The 13,174-nt window shown below is 41.9% G+C and overlaps 1 protein-coding gene across 2 annotated transcripts in view; it reads right to left on the bottom strand.

The window, feature by feature from the left end:
* Nucleotides 1–13,174, bottom strand: part of SCAF11 (SR-related CTD associated factor 11) — a 70,064-nt gene that overhangs the window by 24,272 nt on the left and 32,618 nt on the right. For both annotated transcript variants that reach the window (XM_084616721.1, XM_084616720.1), the window contains exons 6-8: nt 5,859–5,956; nt 4,171–4,235; nt 1,566–1,621 (exon numbers count right to left, since the gene is read on the bottom strand). In XM_084616721.1, coding sequence (XP_084472847.1) covers nt 1,566–1,621; nt 4,171–4,235; nt 5,859–5,956 — 219 coding nt within the window. The remainder of the gene's footprint in view (nt 1–1,565; nt 1,622–4,170; nt 4,236–5,858; nt 5,957–13,174) is intronic.

Here is a 13,174-nt window from a genome sequence, read left to right as displayed (position 1 = left end):
TCCCTATGTGTATTCCACTATGGGTAACTGAGACAGTACTCACTGAGGAGGAAGGTGTGAGGACCTATGCAGTACTGATGACTGAAGAACTGTCAAACCAAAGGATGTATTTGCTATGGAAACTTGCACTAGGACAATGTCTTGTGACGGTATAGATAGAACCCCTAGTCTCAATTGCTTACCATCTTTTCACTCTTTCCATAGTTAAATATCCGTGAAAACTAGCTATATTTAAAGTAAATAGGTGCTGTAAGTAAACAACAAATAATTTTGTTGTGGATAATTCTGAGCTCTGGATCTCTTCCAGTGATACTAATAGGAGTCTTTTTTCTATTGATTTCTGCTGCAGAAAGACTGGGTACCTTATGTATGTGGCATATTGCCTTCTATTAACAGGTTTCAGCTTCAATGATTAAGATTATTCCAAAGATGGTATAATAAACAGCACTAGGACTGGACACCCAGAGTATTCATCCATCCCAGAGCCAGATTAAGGGGCTGATCCGACATCAAAGGCCTTTTCCCTGGACTTCAGATGCTTTTAAGTGGATGAATGATAATTTTGATATCTGCTTGGGAATGAGACCCCAAACAGATCAAAAGACCTGGCTTGTGGGGGCTATCACAGGAAGAGAAAGCCTGGAACTACTTTTGGGCTCCAAGAGGTAAAGGCCCAACACAAGAAACAATCATCCAGAAAACAAATATCCTCAAGGCCCACCAGACACCAGGTATGTGGATCTTACATCAGGAAAACTGGGGCCATGAAACCTAAACTATGCATGATACAGAAACCTACAACTATTTAAAAATGTAACTGTCTAAAAACAACTAACAGATAAAGAATTCTTAGGCAAAATCCAAGAAAAACTCTGGGCACAGAGTGAAGGTCTCTATAACCACAGCTAGCGATGAAAAGGAAGAAACTGGCTGGAGACTTCATGGCTTCTTGTGACCTTGGCTCTGAACCTCTGGTGTAACATTAAATTATACAAAGAAAGCAAAAGAACTGGAAGATGCTAATTCGTTATCTTCAGATAATCCCACAAAAATGGAGTTTTTCTAAATCTGAATGTTTATTCGCATAGCAAATTACTTGGTTAAGTACATCTGCTGATTCAGGCATTCCTCTCTCCGTGGCCTTCATATTTTAATTTCTCTGCCTAAGAGCTTGTGGCTGATGCTGCAAGTTGGTGAGAAGATAAAGTTCCAAGCTATTTTTCTTTAGAGAAGACCTTTCTTTGAGCTCTCCAGATGCCACAAGCTAAGACTTGGAAATATACTGCAACTTACTTTTAGGTATTTGCAGGGTACCCTTGTGACATTTTAGTGTAAGTGAACAAAATGGACCAGTATAAAACTGTGTTGCAGGCAGACTGTCAAAGTTCACATAACCAGTATTACTTAAATCACTTGCTAATTTTTTTTAAATAACTACAGATATGCAGTATTTTAGATAGAACAGACAAGTTAACTTTCAAAATAATTTACAGTGTAAAAAACTTGACACTTTCACTTCCTAGTTAGTTTCAACCACGATATTTCCTCCAGTTATTTGAACAAACCTTGTTTATCTTCACAGATGCAGTTTCCTTATTTCTTTCATCATCTGAAATACCACCTGTGCAAAAATCAAGATGACACGCTTTGGTCTAAATTTTAACACATTTTGCTCTTTTTTAATTGTATGTTTAAGAGCATTAATGCAACAGCATTATAATATGCACTGTCAAGTGAGACTCTCTCCAAATACTACTACTACTTTTTTTTTTTTTTTAACTGTTACAGGCAAGAGCCAAGAAGTAATTTATAGAGAATAACCAGTAAATTGTTGGGAACTGCTTTGAGAAGAAATTGCTACTAGCGCATACAAGACTGGAAAATGAAATACTGAGTAGTCCATTAATTTATATAAATCAGAATATAAACATATAATCTCATTTTGAGAGAGAGAGAGAGAGGCACACCGATCAAACTAGGTTTATGTTGTGATATATACTTTTCCACAAAGAATTTCTCAGCAGTCAATTGGAGAGATGCTTATAGAACTAAATTTATGCATTCCAAATTACCAGAGTTATTCAGTTTTTATTTAGAAACGAAATAGATTATTAAAGCAATTCTTAAACTTGTCCATGGACCAACTGCTTGTAAACCACAGAGATCGAGCTAGTCAAAGTAATAGCTCTCCTTATTTCCAACCACTAAACTACCTTCACAGACAGTGAAAAATACGACACCACTTTCCTAATATGACGGTAATAGAAAGAATAAAATACAATAAATACACAGCAATTGCTATACCTGACACCAGGATTATATGCAATAATGAGTGGGAGGAGAGGGGATACAAAATTGGGAGAGAGAGAAAAAGGGATCAATGACACAATATTTCTTCTATTTAGTTACGGCCAACACTATGAAAGGGTTTGTGAACTCTTGGATTATTGAAAAAACTGACAATATTGTCAAGATACACGGCTGATTTAACAAACTGTCCATGTATACCATTTCCATTAATTGTACTGGGAGTTCTGAGGTTTTGAAGAGCCACAAAAATGATTCAAGGGCTGGAGAAAATTCCTTACAATGAGAGGCTTACAGAGCTCAGTGTGTTTAGTTTATAAAAAAGAAAGCTGAGAGGTGACTTAATCAGTGTATAAATACTTCCATGGAGAGAAAATACCAGGTACTAAAAGGCTCTTTAATCTAGTGGAGAAAGACATAACAAGCACCAATGCTGGAAGTAGAAGCTAGACGAATTCTAACAGGAAATAAGGCACCCATTTTTAACAGTGAGCATGATTAAACAGTGGAACAAACTGCCAAGGGAAGCAGTGGATTTTACAACTCTTGATGTCTTCTAATCAAGACTTGATGCCTTTCTGGGAGGTATGTTTTTAATTAAACAAGTTACTGGGCTCAGTACAAGATAACTGGGTGAAATTTAATGGCCTGTGATATACAGAAGGTCACAGCAGATGATTTAAGCCTTCTGCTTGAAGCTCTGTGAAGGTCCATAAAGCCTGCATTTCACCACCAGATAAAAAGAATGTTTTCCAATCAATTCAAGAGAAAATCTAAGGGTATGTCTACACTGCAATAAGACCCATGGCACAGCTGCGGCTGGCCCGGGTCAGCTGACTTGGGCTTGTGGGACTACAAACTGCAGGTTAGATGCCTGGGCTTGAGCTGGTTCCTGGGCTCTGAGACCTTCCCCCTAAAGGGACTCGGACCCCGAACTCCAGCCTAAACCTGAACATCTGACCTGCAGTTTGTAGCCCCACAGCTCGAGGCCCATGAACCTGAGTCAATTAACATGGGCTCTGAGACTCAGTGCTAAGGTTTGGGGGGGTGTTTTTTGTTTTTTTTTTGTTGCAATGTAGCTGTACTGTAACAGATCAACTTCAATATCACAAGCCAACTTTAAGTGTTATTATTTATAGCTATTAATAAAATATAACAAAGAAAATGTCATCTTGCAATTTTGTCTCTACATTATATCAGATTAAATGGCTACTGTCAAGCAAAGGAAACTTCTTAAAATAACTGTTGTAGCACCTTAGGTTAATAATTTTTTAAAATCACTTCAATACTGTTTACTTTCTAAGCTACCTGATAATGGCCTTTTTCCAAGTAGGCTACAGTTTCCAAAATTTGGCTGAATTTTGTGAACTATAAAGCTCTTAAAAAAAGCGATGCTGGTACTATTAACTAGAGAAAGGCTCTCTGAAAATGTCCCCCCCAAATACTGCTAAAGCAACTCAGTTCTGAACTGCTATAACCTAGTTGTGGGCTTCCTGTTAGCAGAGACTACCAATGTGTTGACTTCTGATAAACTGTGCAGTGGCTCCATGGTGCAGAACACCACCTGGTAGGTTGAAACCAAATCCATTTCACTTGTGATATACGCCAGTTTCATTATGATTAAAAAGAAAGCTTTCATATTAACTTACACAGTATAGCGTATATATAGTTCTACCAAAACCAGAAGTTTTCCCTTTACATCCAAATTCTGAATAATAGAAAGATGGGTTCCATTTGTACATGTAAATGATACAAGATTGACAGAATCTTAAAAGAACTATGAAAACGAAGGTAAGAAAATAATCCTAGAATATGGGGGTGGCTCTACAAGTAACAACAAGAGAAAGAAAAGTATCAACTTACTATAGTTCTTCAAACCTTTACAGAGTTTTTCTATTAATGGTCCTTTGTCAGCACGTACATCCCTTCTGTAATATTAATGAAGAGTTATTTGCAATAGCACCTATGGGTACTACTGCACTAGACACACACAGTCACTGCCCTAAAGAGCTTTAAAACCTTGGTAGGTTTAAAGCACTTGGATTGTTAAGGATCAGACTGCAGGACCAGAGCCAAGATTTGCAACTTCACATCATCTGCAATGCAAAATTTTGCATTAACTGGCCCTGTTTCAAGCAATTAGTCTTATAATTGCAAAGAATCAAAAAACTTTCACTATATTATCAATTATTAGATCAATTTGAGAACCACTGAGAAACAATGTACTGGGTATACAGACTATTTTATTTGTTAGGCTTTTTCAAAGAGCACCAAGTGAAGATCTCGCATGTTTTTAATTTTCAGCAAAACTTTGCAGTTAATCTTTTAATAGTTTTAGAAATTTAAAAAGGGAATTTAAAACTTTATTCTGGAAAATACATCGACGCTGGTTTTCAAATAAGCTAGTTTATTTTAAGAATTCAGTATACAGCTCTTGGTGAATTTGCTTACTATATTTTGGCACATAAAACTTTAATATTTAAATCTGCATGCTTGCATATCAGAGAAACAGCTGCTAATTGCTTTCTGAGCTACTGTAAGTTCTGAAATCACAACTTAGATGAAATCAGAAGCAACAAAGTCAGCAAAGTATTATTGTGACTCCTTCACTGTTCTATTCATAGATTAATTTATAGTCAATTTATTTTGCTGTTGAATAAGCTCATTTAGACATGGAAGTAAGAACCATAAACAGAGTTAAGTAAAGCGCTACACCACCAAACTAGTGCTTATACCAATGGTGTAGAGACTTTACAATATACCAAAGATTTAATAGGACACTAGCATCCCTTCCTCCATATGGATCAGTAAAAGCTAATGACTTTTTTTTTAAAGCAATGCCATATGCACCAGTTTTAACCATGATCAGGTTTCTTTCAATGTATAAAGAGATGACTTATGTTCATCTGACTGTATTGCCAGAGATCCCATTAGCAAGGTAATGGAGGGGAAGTGCTTTTACTTTGGTGGCAAGTGCTTTTCCCCAAAAGGGGCCATATCCATTATACATCTAAAGTTAATATTTTCAAAGCAGTGTAGGTGATTTAGCCATACATCCCCTTCATTAAAATTAATAGAAGATGTGTTAAATCCCCAACCTGGTTTGAAAATATCAGCCTATATACATTCATAAGTTATTTTACACGTCATTTCATAGGTTGTATTAAAAGGAGAATCATGAAAATATTAGAAATTTAATTTCACTGCAATCTACCCATATTTCTTTAGTGCCTTGATAAAATTACTCAGCAAAGGCATAGATGCATGCAGTTAGTTGCCTTCTGAAGAACCTCCCAGCCCAGGTATCAATGGTTAACAGCAAATGGTGACTCTTAACCCATTATCCAATATTTACTACAATCAAGCAGACATGGCATCATTATCAAATTTATGTACCACTTACGGGAGAATGGGACATTTTGCACTCCATATCTAAAACTTATTAAAATTGAAAAAGATGCTCAAAACTGTCTCCAATCTGTAAATTTGATAGCCATATTTATATTTGGGATTCAGATATTACCACATATTACATTCAGAGCACAACCAACCTCATAAAGATTTTTGTATTCATGTGGTAATATTTTTCCTTATTGCAGCAGCAGTTTTCTTTTTCTCCCTTCTCCCTTAGTTGAATCTTCTCCTGAACCTGCAATAAAAAAAATGAAGTCAGTCTTGGAACTAGAGCGCACAGTATAATGTGTAAAAATTATTATTTGCAAACTAATGAATGAGGACTTATTTATTCCTGAATCTTACAAGCTCCACTAGGAAAGTACGAAAAACTTCCTTAAGAGATAGCTATTTGGATCTCAAAATGTACAGGTCTTGTCAGGTATTTTTATAAATCTTAATTTGATATATAAGGACTTACTGCCTTGTCAATCATGCATTTAAATTCTGCAATATCAAAGTGGTTACATAATCTGTCAAGATTCAGATTTTCATAGCAAGTAATTCCATTATTATCCATCCAAGTTTGTTAAAAAACAGCATTATGTTTTCCCAATCAGAAATAGTTAGTTACAGTTACAATGGTTCTTTGAGATGTGATGCAGACATGTAATACACTTAGGTGTGTGCACACCCAGCACACCAGAGCCAGAGATTTTGCCTAGCGGTACCCGCAGAGGGATGGTGCACACAATTCATGGCTGTGGAACCTCCCTGGGGTTATATAAGGCAGTGCTGCCCCGAGTGGCCTCAGTTCCTTTGCACCAAACCTCCATATAAGGGGACTCCGACGCAGAGGCAATGGAGGGTGGGTAGTGGAATACATGTCTACATCGCATCTCGTAGAACCAGTTACAGTAATCAATCGTTATTTCTTCTTTGAGTAGATGCAGATCTTTATTCCACCTTGGTGACTTGCAAGCAGTATCCCTTCCAGAAGGTGGGACTATGAGTCTACTGAAGTAGGGATCGTAGTACTGCCCTTCCTAAGTTTGTGTCCACTCTGGAAGATGCGGCAATAGCATAATGTCTGTAAATGTACGTATGGACAACCACATTACTGCCCTGCAAATGTCCACTATGGAACTGTCATTGAGGAATTCTACTGACATTGCTTACGCTCTCGTCGAATGAGCTTGTACCTGCTGAGGAGGCACAGCCGAAGCTATCTCATATACTGCCTTCATACATGCAATGAGACTATGAGGATAACCTTCGCGTGATCCGCCTTGAGCTTGACGGTGACCTGGGGAATGACTTGGATTGGGGGCAAGGCATACAAGAGAGTTGATTGCCAACTTTAGTGGAAAGCATCTGAGAGGGAGCCTGGACGGAGCCCCCCCCCGAAGAGCAGAACATCTGACATTTCCCGTTTTCCCTTGTGGCAAACAGATTGACCATGGTAATGCCCCACACTGCAAAGACAACCTGGAGAACACTAGTCTTCAGGGACCACACGTGACTCAGGGAAAAATACCTGCTAAGGTGGTCGTGAGATGATTCTGAACCCAGGGTAAGTGGACAGCTATCAGAGTAATGTCCTCCTCAGTGCAAAATTGCCACAGATTGATTGCCTCTAGGCCAGGGGTCTCAAAGTCCCGGCCTGAGGGCCATCTGCAGCCTGAGAACCTCCCCACTGCTGCCGGCGGAGGACAGATGCAGCCACACCGCCCCATGCAGCTCCCATTGGCTCGGGGACAGTGATACCATCACTAGTCGCCAGGCAGAGTCAGCCATGGAGGCGTCACTTTTTTCCCCACCATGAATATAAACAAGTCAAAATTCCGAACACAACTATCTGATGCACACCTTGCTGCAATCCTGAAGGTTTCAACTGCTCAGCCACTGAGGTCAAACATCAACAAACTCACAGAACTGAAGCATTGCCAGGCGCCTGGCAAACACTAAACACACTGGCAGGCGAAGAATTGCATGAAGTTGTATGACAGTTATTATTTCTAAGAAAATGAAAATAAAAAATACAATATAAACGTTTTCTTTTCTGAACACCATCTTCAGTAACATTAGTGGCCCACTGGGAGGATCTGAGGACTGGCACTGGCCCTAAGGTAAACTGAGTTTGAGACCCCGCTCTAGGCTGAGCAATCTGGAATGTGCTTCCCCAGCTTGTTCACACAGTACTTCACAGTGGTATTGTCGGTGAGCAAGTGAACCACTGAGTGTCTTATACAGTACTGGAAGGCACAGTATGAATTGTGGATGGCCTGAAGCTCCAGCATGTTGATATGGAGCAAGGCCTCCCGCTTCAACCACAATGCCTGTACCTTCAGCAAGGCAGGTGTGCCCCCCAACCTAGCTGGGAAACGCTGGTGATCACTTACTAGGTGGGTGAGGGCTGGGTGAAAGGAACTCCCAGGCAAACATTCTATGGGCACATCCACCACTGTAAGGAGTCTAGTTCTAGCGGAGAGAGATGAACTAGTCTTTCCAGCAAACCAAGGTTGGGGTGGTAGACCATCTTGACACACATCTGAAGGAGGCAGAGGTTCAGCCTCGCTAACTGAACCACCTGCATGCAAACGGATATGTGCCTCCATAGGCTCAGACACACCTGGACTGTCATGGAAGACAGAGATTGCAGACTGAGGCAGACCCATCAAATTGTCTGAAAGCAGTCAATCAGTAGGAATGATCTTGTGGAATCTAAGGACCCCAATGAACTTGACTTTTTGAGTGGGAGCCAAAGCTGACTTTCCAGCATTTAGAATGACGTCCAGATGGTTAAGCAAGTGCAATGTGGTACTGATGTGAGTGAGAACTTCCTCTCTGGATCTGCCCCTCATAACCAGTCATTGAGGTACAGGAAGATATGGATTCCCTGATATATAGTAACCACACCACGCAATTGGTGAAGACTCAGGGAGTGTAAGAGAGGCTGAACAGCAGCACTGTGTATTGAAAATGGTGCTCTACAATGAAACAAAAGGATTTGCCTGTGGCTGAGCAGAATTGCTACACAGAAGTTGTTTGCTAGAAGCTGAGAATGGGCGACAGGCAATGGATCACTTGATACCTGTTCTGTTCATTCCCTCTGGGGCAGCCTCCATTGGCCACTGTCAGAAGACAGGATACTGGCTAGATGGACCTTTGGTCGATCCAGTATGGCTGTTCTTATGAAGTAGGGGTCCTGGAGGTCAAAGCAGTGAACCAATCATTCTGAGAGAACACAGGGAGGACAGTCGAAAGAGTGACCATTTGGAACCTCATATATCTGATATGTTTGCTGAGGCTGCAAAAGGTCAAGGATAGGTCTCAGCCTCCTTTGGATTTGGGTATCAAGTAGTACTGGGAGTAGAAGCCAGGACCTCAGTGTTCCAGTGGAATTTCCTCCACCACTCCCAACACCAATGCTTGGTGAACAGTATCTCATGAGGGGGTCCCTGAAGAGGGACAGGAAGGGAGGGTGGGGAGGAGGTTTGGAGACAAATTGGATGGCATAACCCAATCTAACAGAGTCCAGGACCCAGATGTTGGAAGTAATCAAGCCCCAACCGCTATAAAAAGGGTCAGTCTGTCCCCAAAGGGATGGGAAGATGAGGAGGCAGGAGTAACGATTGGAACAGTACTCAGGACCAAGTAGACAAAAGGGCATTTAGATGCCACCGAGGGATGGTGCGTAGGCTGGCTGAACCGCTTTCTCTTTTGGGATCTATCCCTCTTCTTAGGTCAGTTCTGCTGCTTCAGGGGAAAGGGCTCCACAAAGTTACACAGTGGGCGATACTGCTGATACTGAGCACCGTAGTGGTGCCTGTGCACTGGCACGGTGTACATACCCACGATCTCAGGATAGCCCTAGAGTCCTTGAAGGAGTCAAGGATTTCATTGGTCTTGTCTGCAAACAGGGTTCACCTGTTGAAAGGCAAGTCCTCAATCATTAGGTGCAACGCTGGAATTTAGCGGCCACTTAGTCCTCCTCATAGTGACCGCAGAGGCCATCACCCTGGCCAAAGTGTCTGTAACGTCAAGGGTGGACTGCAGAGATGTTCTGGCCACCAAGCAGCCTTTCTTGACAAAAGCTGGTCCACAAACATGAATATAAGGGCCGAACTAAGGAAGTTATATTTGGACAGCAACACTGTTGGTTAGCAATTGACATCCATAGGGATGAGGATGTGTAGACTTTCCTGCCCAAAAAGTCCAATCACTTAGAGTCTCTGTCCTTGGGGGTGGACTTCATTGGTTTGAGGAGCATGTCGTTGATTGGGAGGGCAACTCTCCCAAGGGCAGATGGCTGCAAAACGTCCACCAATTTGTGGGTGTTCTTATGCAGGAACTCTGCCTGGATGCCCACGGATGAGGCCACAAGGCATAAAGGTCTTGATATCTCTTGAGGTCTCTGTTATTGAAGGGAAGGATGAACTCAGTACTATAGCGTCATCCAGAGACGAGGACAAGGCTCTTAATTGAGCCAAGGCTGGATCTTGTCTTAGGGATGATGCACCCAGACAAGAGGGCTCTGGAGGCTCCATGGGGAGGAAAACGGCTGATTTCTGCATCCACAGCTGATCTACAGCCATCACTGCAGAGCTGGCAGATGATTTAGTCTTTGAACGAGATGAATAGCAGGTCTTGCAGGAACGAGGGGCATCCCACTCATTCCAAGGAGGCCACAGATATGGATAGGGCATTGGTGGCCAGTAGGCGCCTGGCCAGGGAGCGCTTGCCAATGTTACGGACCGTAACAGTCCATCAGTGGTCCTCAGTGTTCACTGGACGATGCAGAGCAGGATAACCTTGACTTGGCTGTGGAAGAGTTCTGGGATTCCGGCAAGGCGGGGCAGAGCTAAACCAGAGGGAGCAAGGAAGTGATCCATTTCAGCTATTGTCCAGAATGAGGCAGGAAGCAGTGCATCAGATGGAGGTGATACTGTTGGTACTGAACCTACTAGTGCCGAATGCAGAGTTGTAAACAGTGGCACCGAAGTACCTGACTGTACCGACACTGAGGGTGGTGAAAGCTGGCAGGGAAACACATGTGGCAGTGCTGAGGAGGTTCCTCATACCAATTCTGATACTAACTCTACCCCCACTACTGGAAGAAGAGCACTGGGATGAACTGCTGACAGCGGCTTGCTCCACTGGAGGGGCTATAGGTGGTGCAGCTCTGGGAAAATCCTGATCCTGGACCAGTGGTGAAGTTGGGACCAAAAGACACATGATGTCTGCGGCCATCTGATATGCTGACGATATGGACACAGTCAGTACCAACATCCCCCTCGTTGGTACCAGACTCAACGGTACAGGGTTTCTGACTTTCCCTCTTGATACTGTAGCAGGCTTAAAGCTACCTGTGCCATCCTGACCGCCAGCACCAGCTCCGTGCCAGTCCATGCTTTTCCTGGGGGAGGCAAAAAAGAGTCACCCTGAGACCTGGAGCGGTCTTGATTGATCTTATGTGACCTTTTCCTTGGCACAATTGACAGGGAACAGCTCCTCCACTTCTTTGGAGAGGTGCTACTCCCGAACATGAAGCAGACACACTCTCAGAGCCCGAGAGTGACTATCAGCTGGATGACAGCATTGGTACTGGATCAGGCCACATGACCTGTTCAAGCAGATGCTGCCTGAGGTGAAGGTTCCTGCAGATCAAACAGTGCTCTTTGAGGTGGGCCTTATCAAGACAAAGCAGGCACTGTATGTGGGGATTGTTATTAGGGATCGCTCTCCTATACGAAGGACAGTGTTTAAACCCCAGTGAGGGTATCACCAGGGGAAAAAACACTAGAACTAACCAACACTAAAACTACTAACACTAATTATATACAATAAAAATCTAGACTGATTGCAAGGTTGTGAGGTTACAACCACACAGCTCCAACTCCAGACACAGGCGGTAAGAAGGAACGCGGGGGGGGAGGGGGAGGCGTGAGAGGGAGGGGAGGAGGTAGGGGGCGCATGGACAGCACCTCCTAATATAACCAGAGAAGGGACCACAGCCTCTACGGGTACTGCTAGGCAAAATCTCCGGCTTTGGTGTGCTGGGCATGTACACAACAAAGTGGAATACACATCTGCATCTACTTGAAGAAAGACAAATTAGCAAATATGAAGTCTCTAGTTTAAGCTGTTTTTGCAGTGCAAAAATTGAATACTTTCCAAATTAGAACAGTCACCCACCCCCACCATAGTTCCATCTCTTAAAAGGACCGTGCTCGATTATCTCAGTCATTCCAACAAAGATTCTCCTGTTGGTTACAGACAACATGAGAGATTTCCGATAAAGAGGAGCTTTGAGAAAGTATGTGAAAATGGGAAGGAGCACTGTTTCCATTACAAGACCAACTTTCAATTAAGTTAGAGTCTTAATCAGGGAGTTTCTACCATGGCCCCACAACAAGTTTCTGCATTTTATTACACTTGATCATTTTTGAAAAATGAAAATCCTTCATTTTTATACTTTTGTGTATTCCTTGTTCTAGACTCAACTTTTAAAATACTTCTGACACATGAAAAATCATCAAGTAATCCATATATTACTTATATAGTTAGGCCACTGGTGTGCTGATATCACAGCCTACCACGCTAACGAATATTTTCTCATTGTTTCCTTGTATTCCCTCCCATCTGTCAGTATCCATCTGTTGTCTCTTGTCTTGTACTTAGCTTGTAAGATCTTTAGGACAGAGACCTTCTTTTTGTTGGGTTTGCACAGACCTCAGTGCAATGGGGTCCCAGTCCATGACTGGGGTTCCTGGGCACTATGGTTATACAATAAATAATTATCCTATTGTAATACTCAAACTAGTCATATATCAGGAACACTAAACAATAGATCATTATGCTTCACACAAAATTTTGTTTGTGGCCTCATGCAAATCTTACTCATAACTGTCCTGCTAGATGAACATCCAGAATTTTTGCTGTTTTAAAAGCCCTATTTTGCTGCCCCGTTTGCCAGCTGATAATGCAATTATTTTGAACATTCACAGATAAGACCAGAAGGAGCCATTGTGATTTAGTCTGACCTCCTGTCTAACACAGGTCACAGAACTTGTTTAAACTATAGCATCTCTTTTAGAAAAACTTCACCTTTTGATTTAAAGATCACCAGTGATGGAGAATCCACTACAACCCTTGGTAAGCTGTTCCAATATATAATTACTCTTGTTCTTTAAAAAAACCCACACCTTATTTCCAGTCTGAATATGTCTAGCATCAACTGCCAGCTATTGGCTGCTAGACTGAATATCTGTTTCCCATATAGACTGTGATCTAGTCACTCCTTAACAGTCTCTTTGTGACATTAGAAGCTAGGTTTATCTTCTCCCACAACCAATACAAAACCCTCATCCTCAAAAACTTAGTTTATCTTGCATCAGCCACTTCCTTGGTTCTTCAGAAGAGAATTCAGGAATAAAATGGGATTGAAAAGTAGTTTTCTATTGATGGGAGG

The sequence above is a fragment of the Lepidochelys olivacea genome, assembly GCF_965140295.1.
Source record: "Lepidochelys olivacea isolate rLepOli2 genome assembly, chromosome: 1".
NCBI classification, from domain to species: Eukaryota; Metazoa; Chordata; order Testudines; family Cheloniidae; genus Lepidochelys; species Lepidochelys olivacea.
The sequence above is the reverse complement of the archived record's forward strand: the minus strand, read 5'-3'. Positions and strand labels throughout refer to the sequence as shown.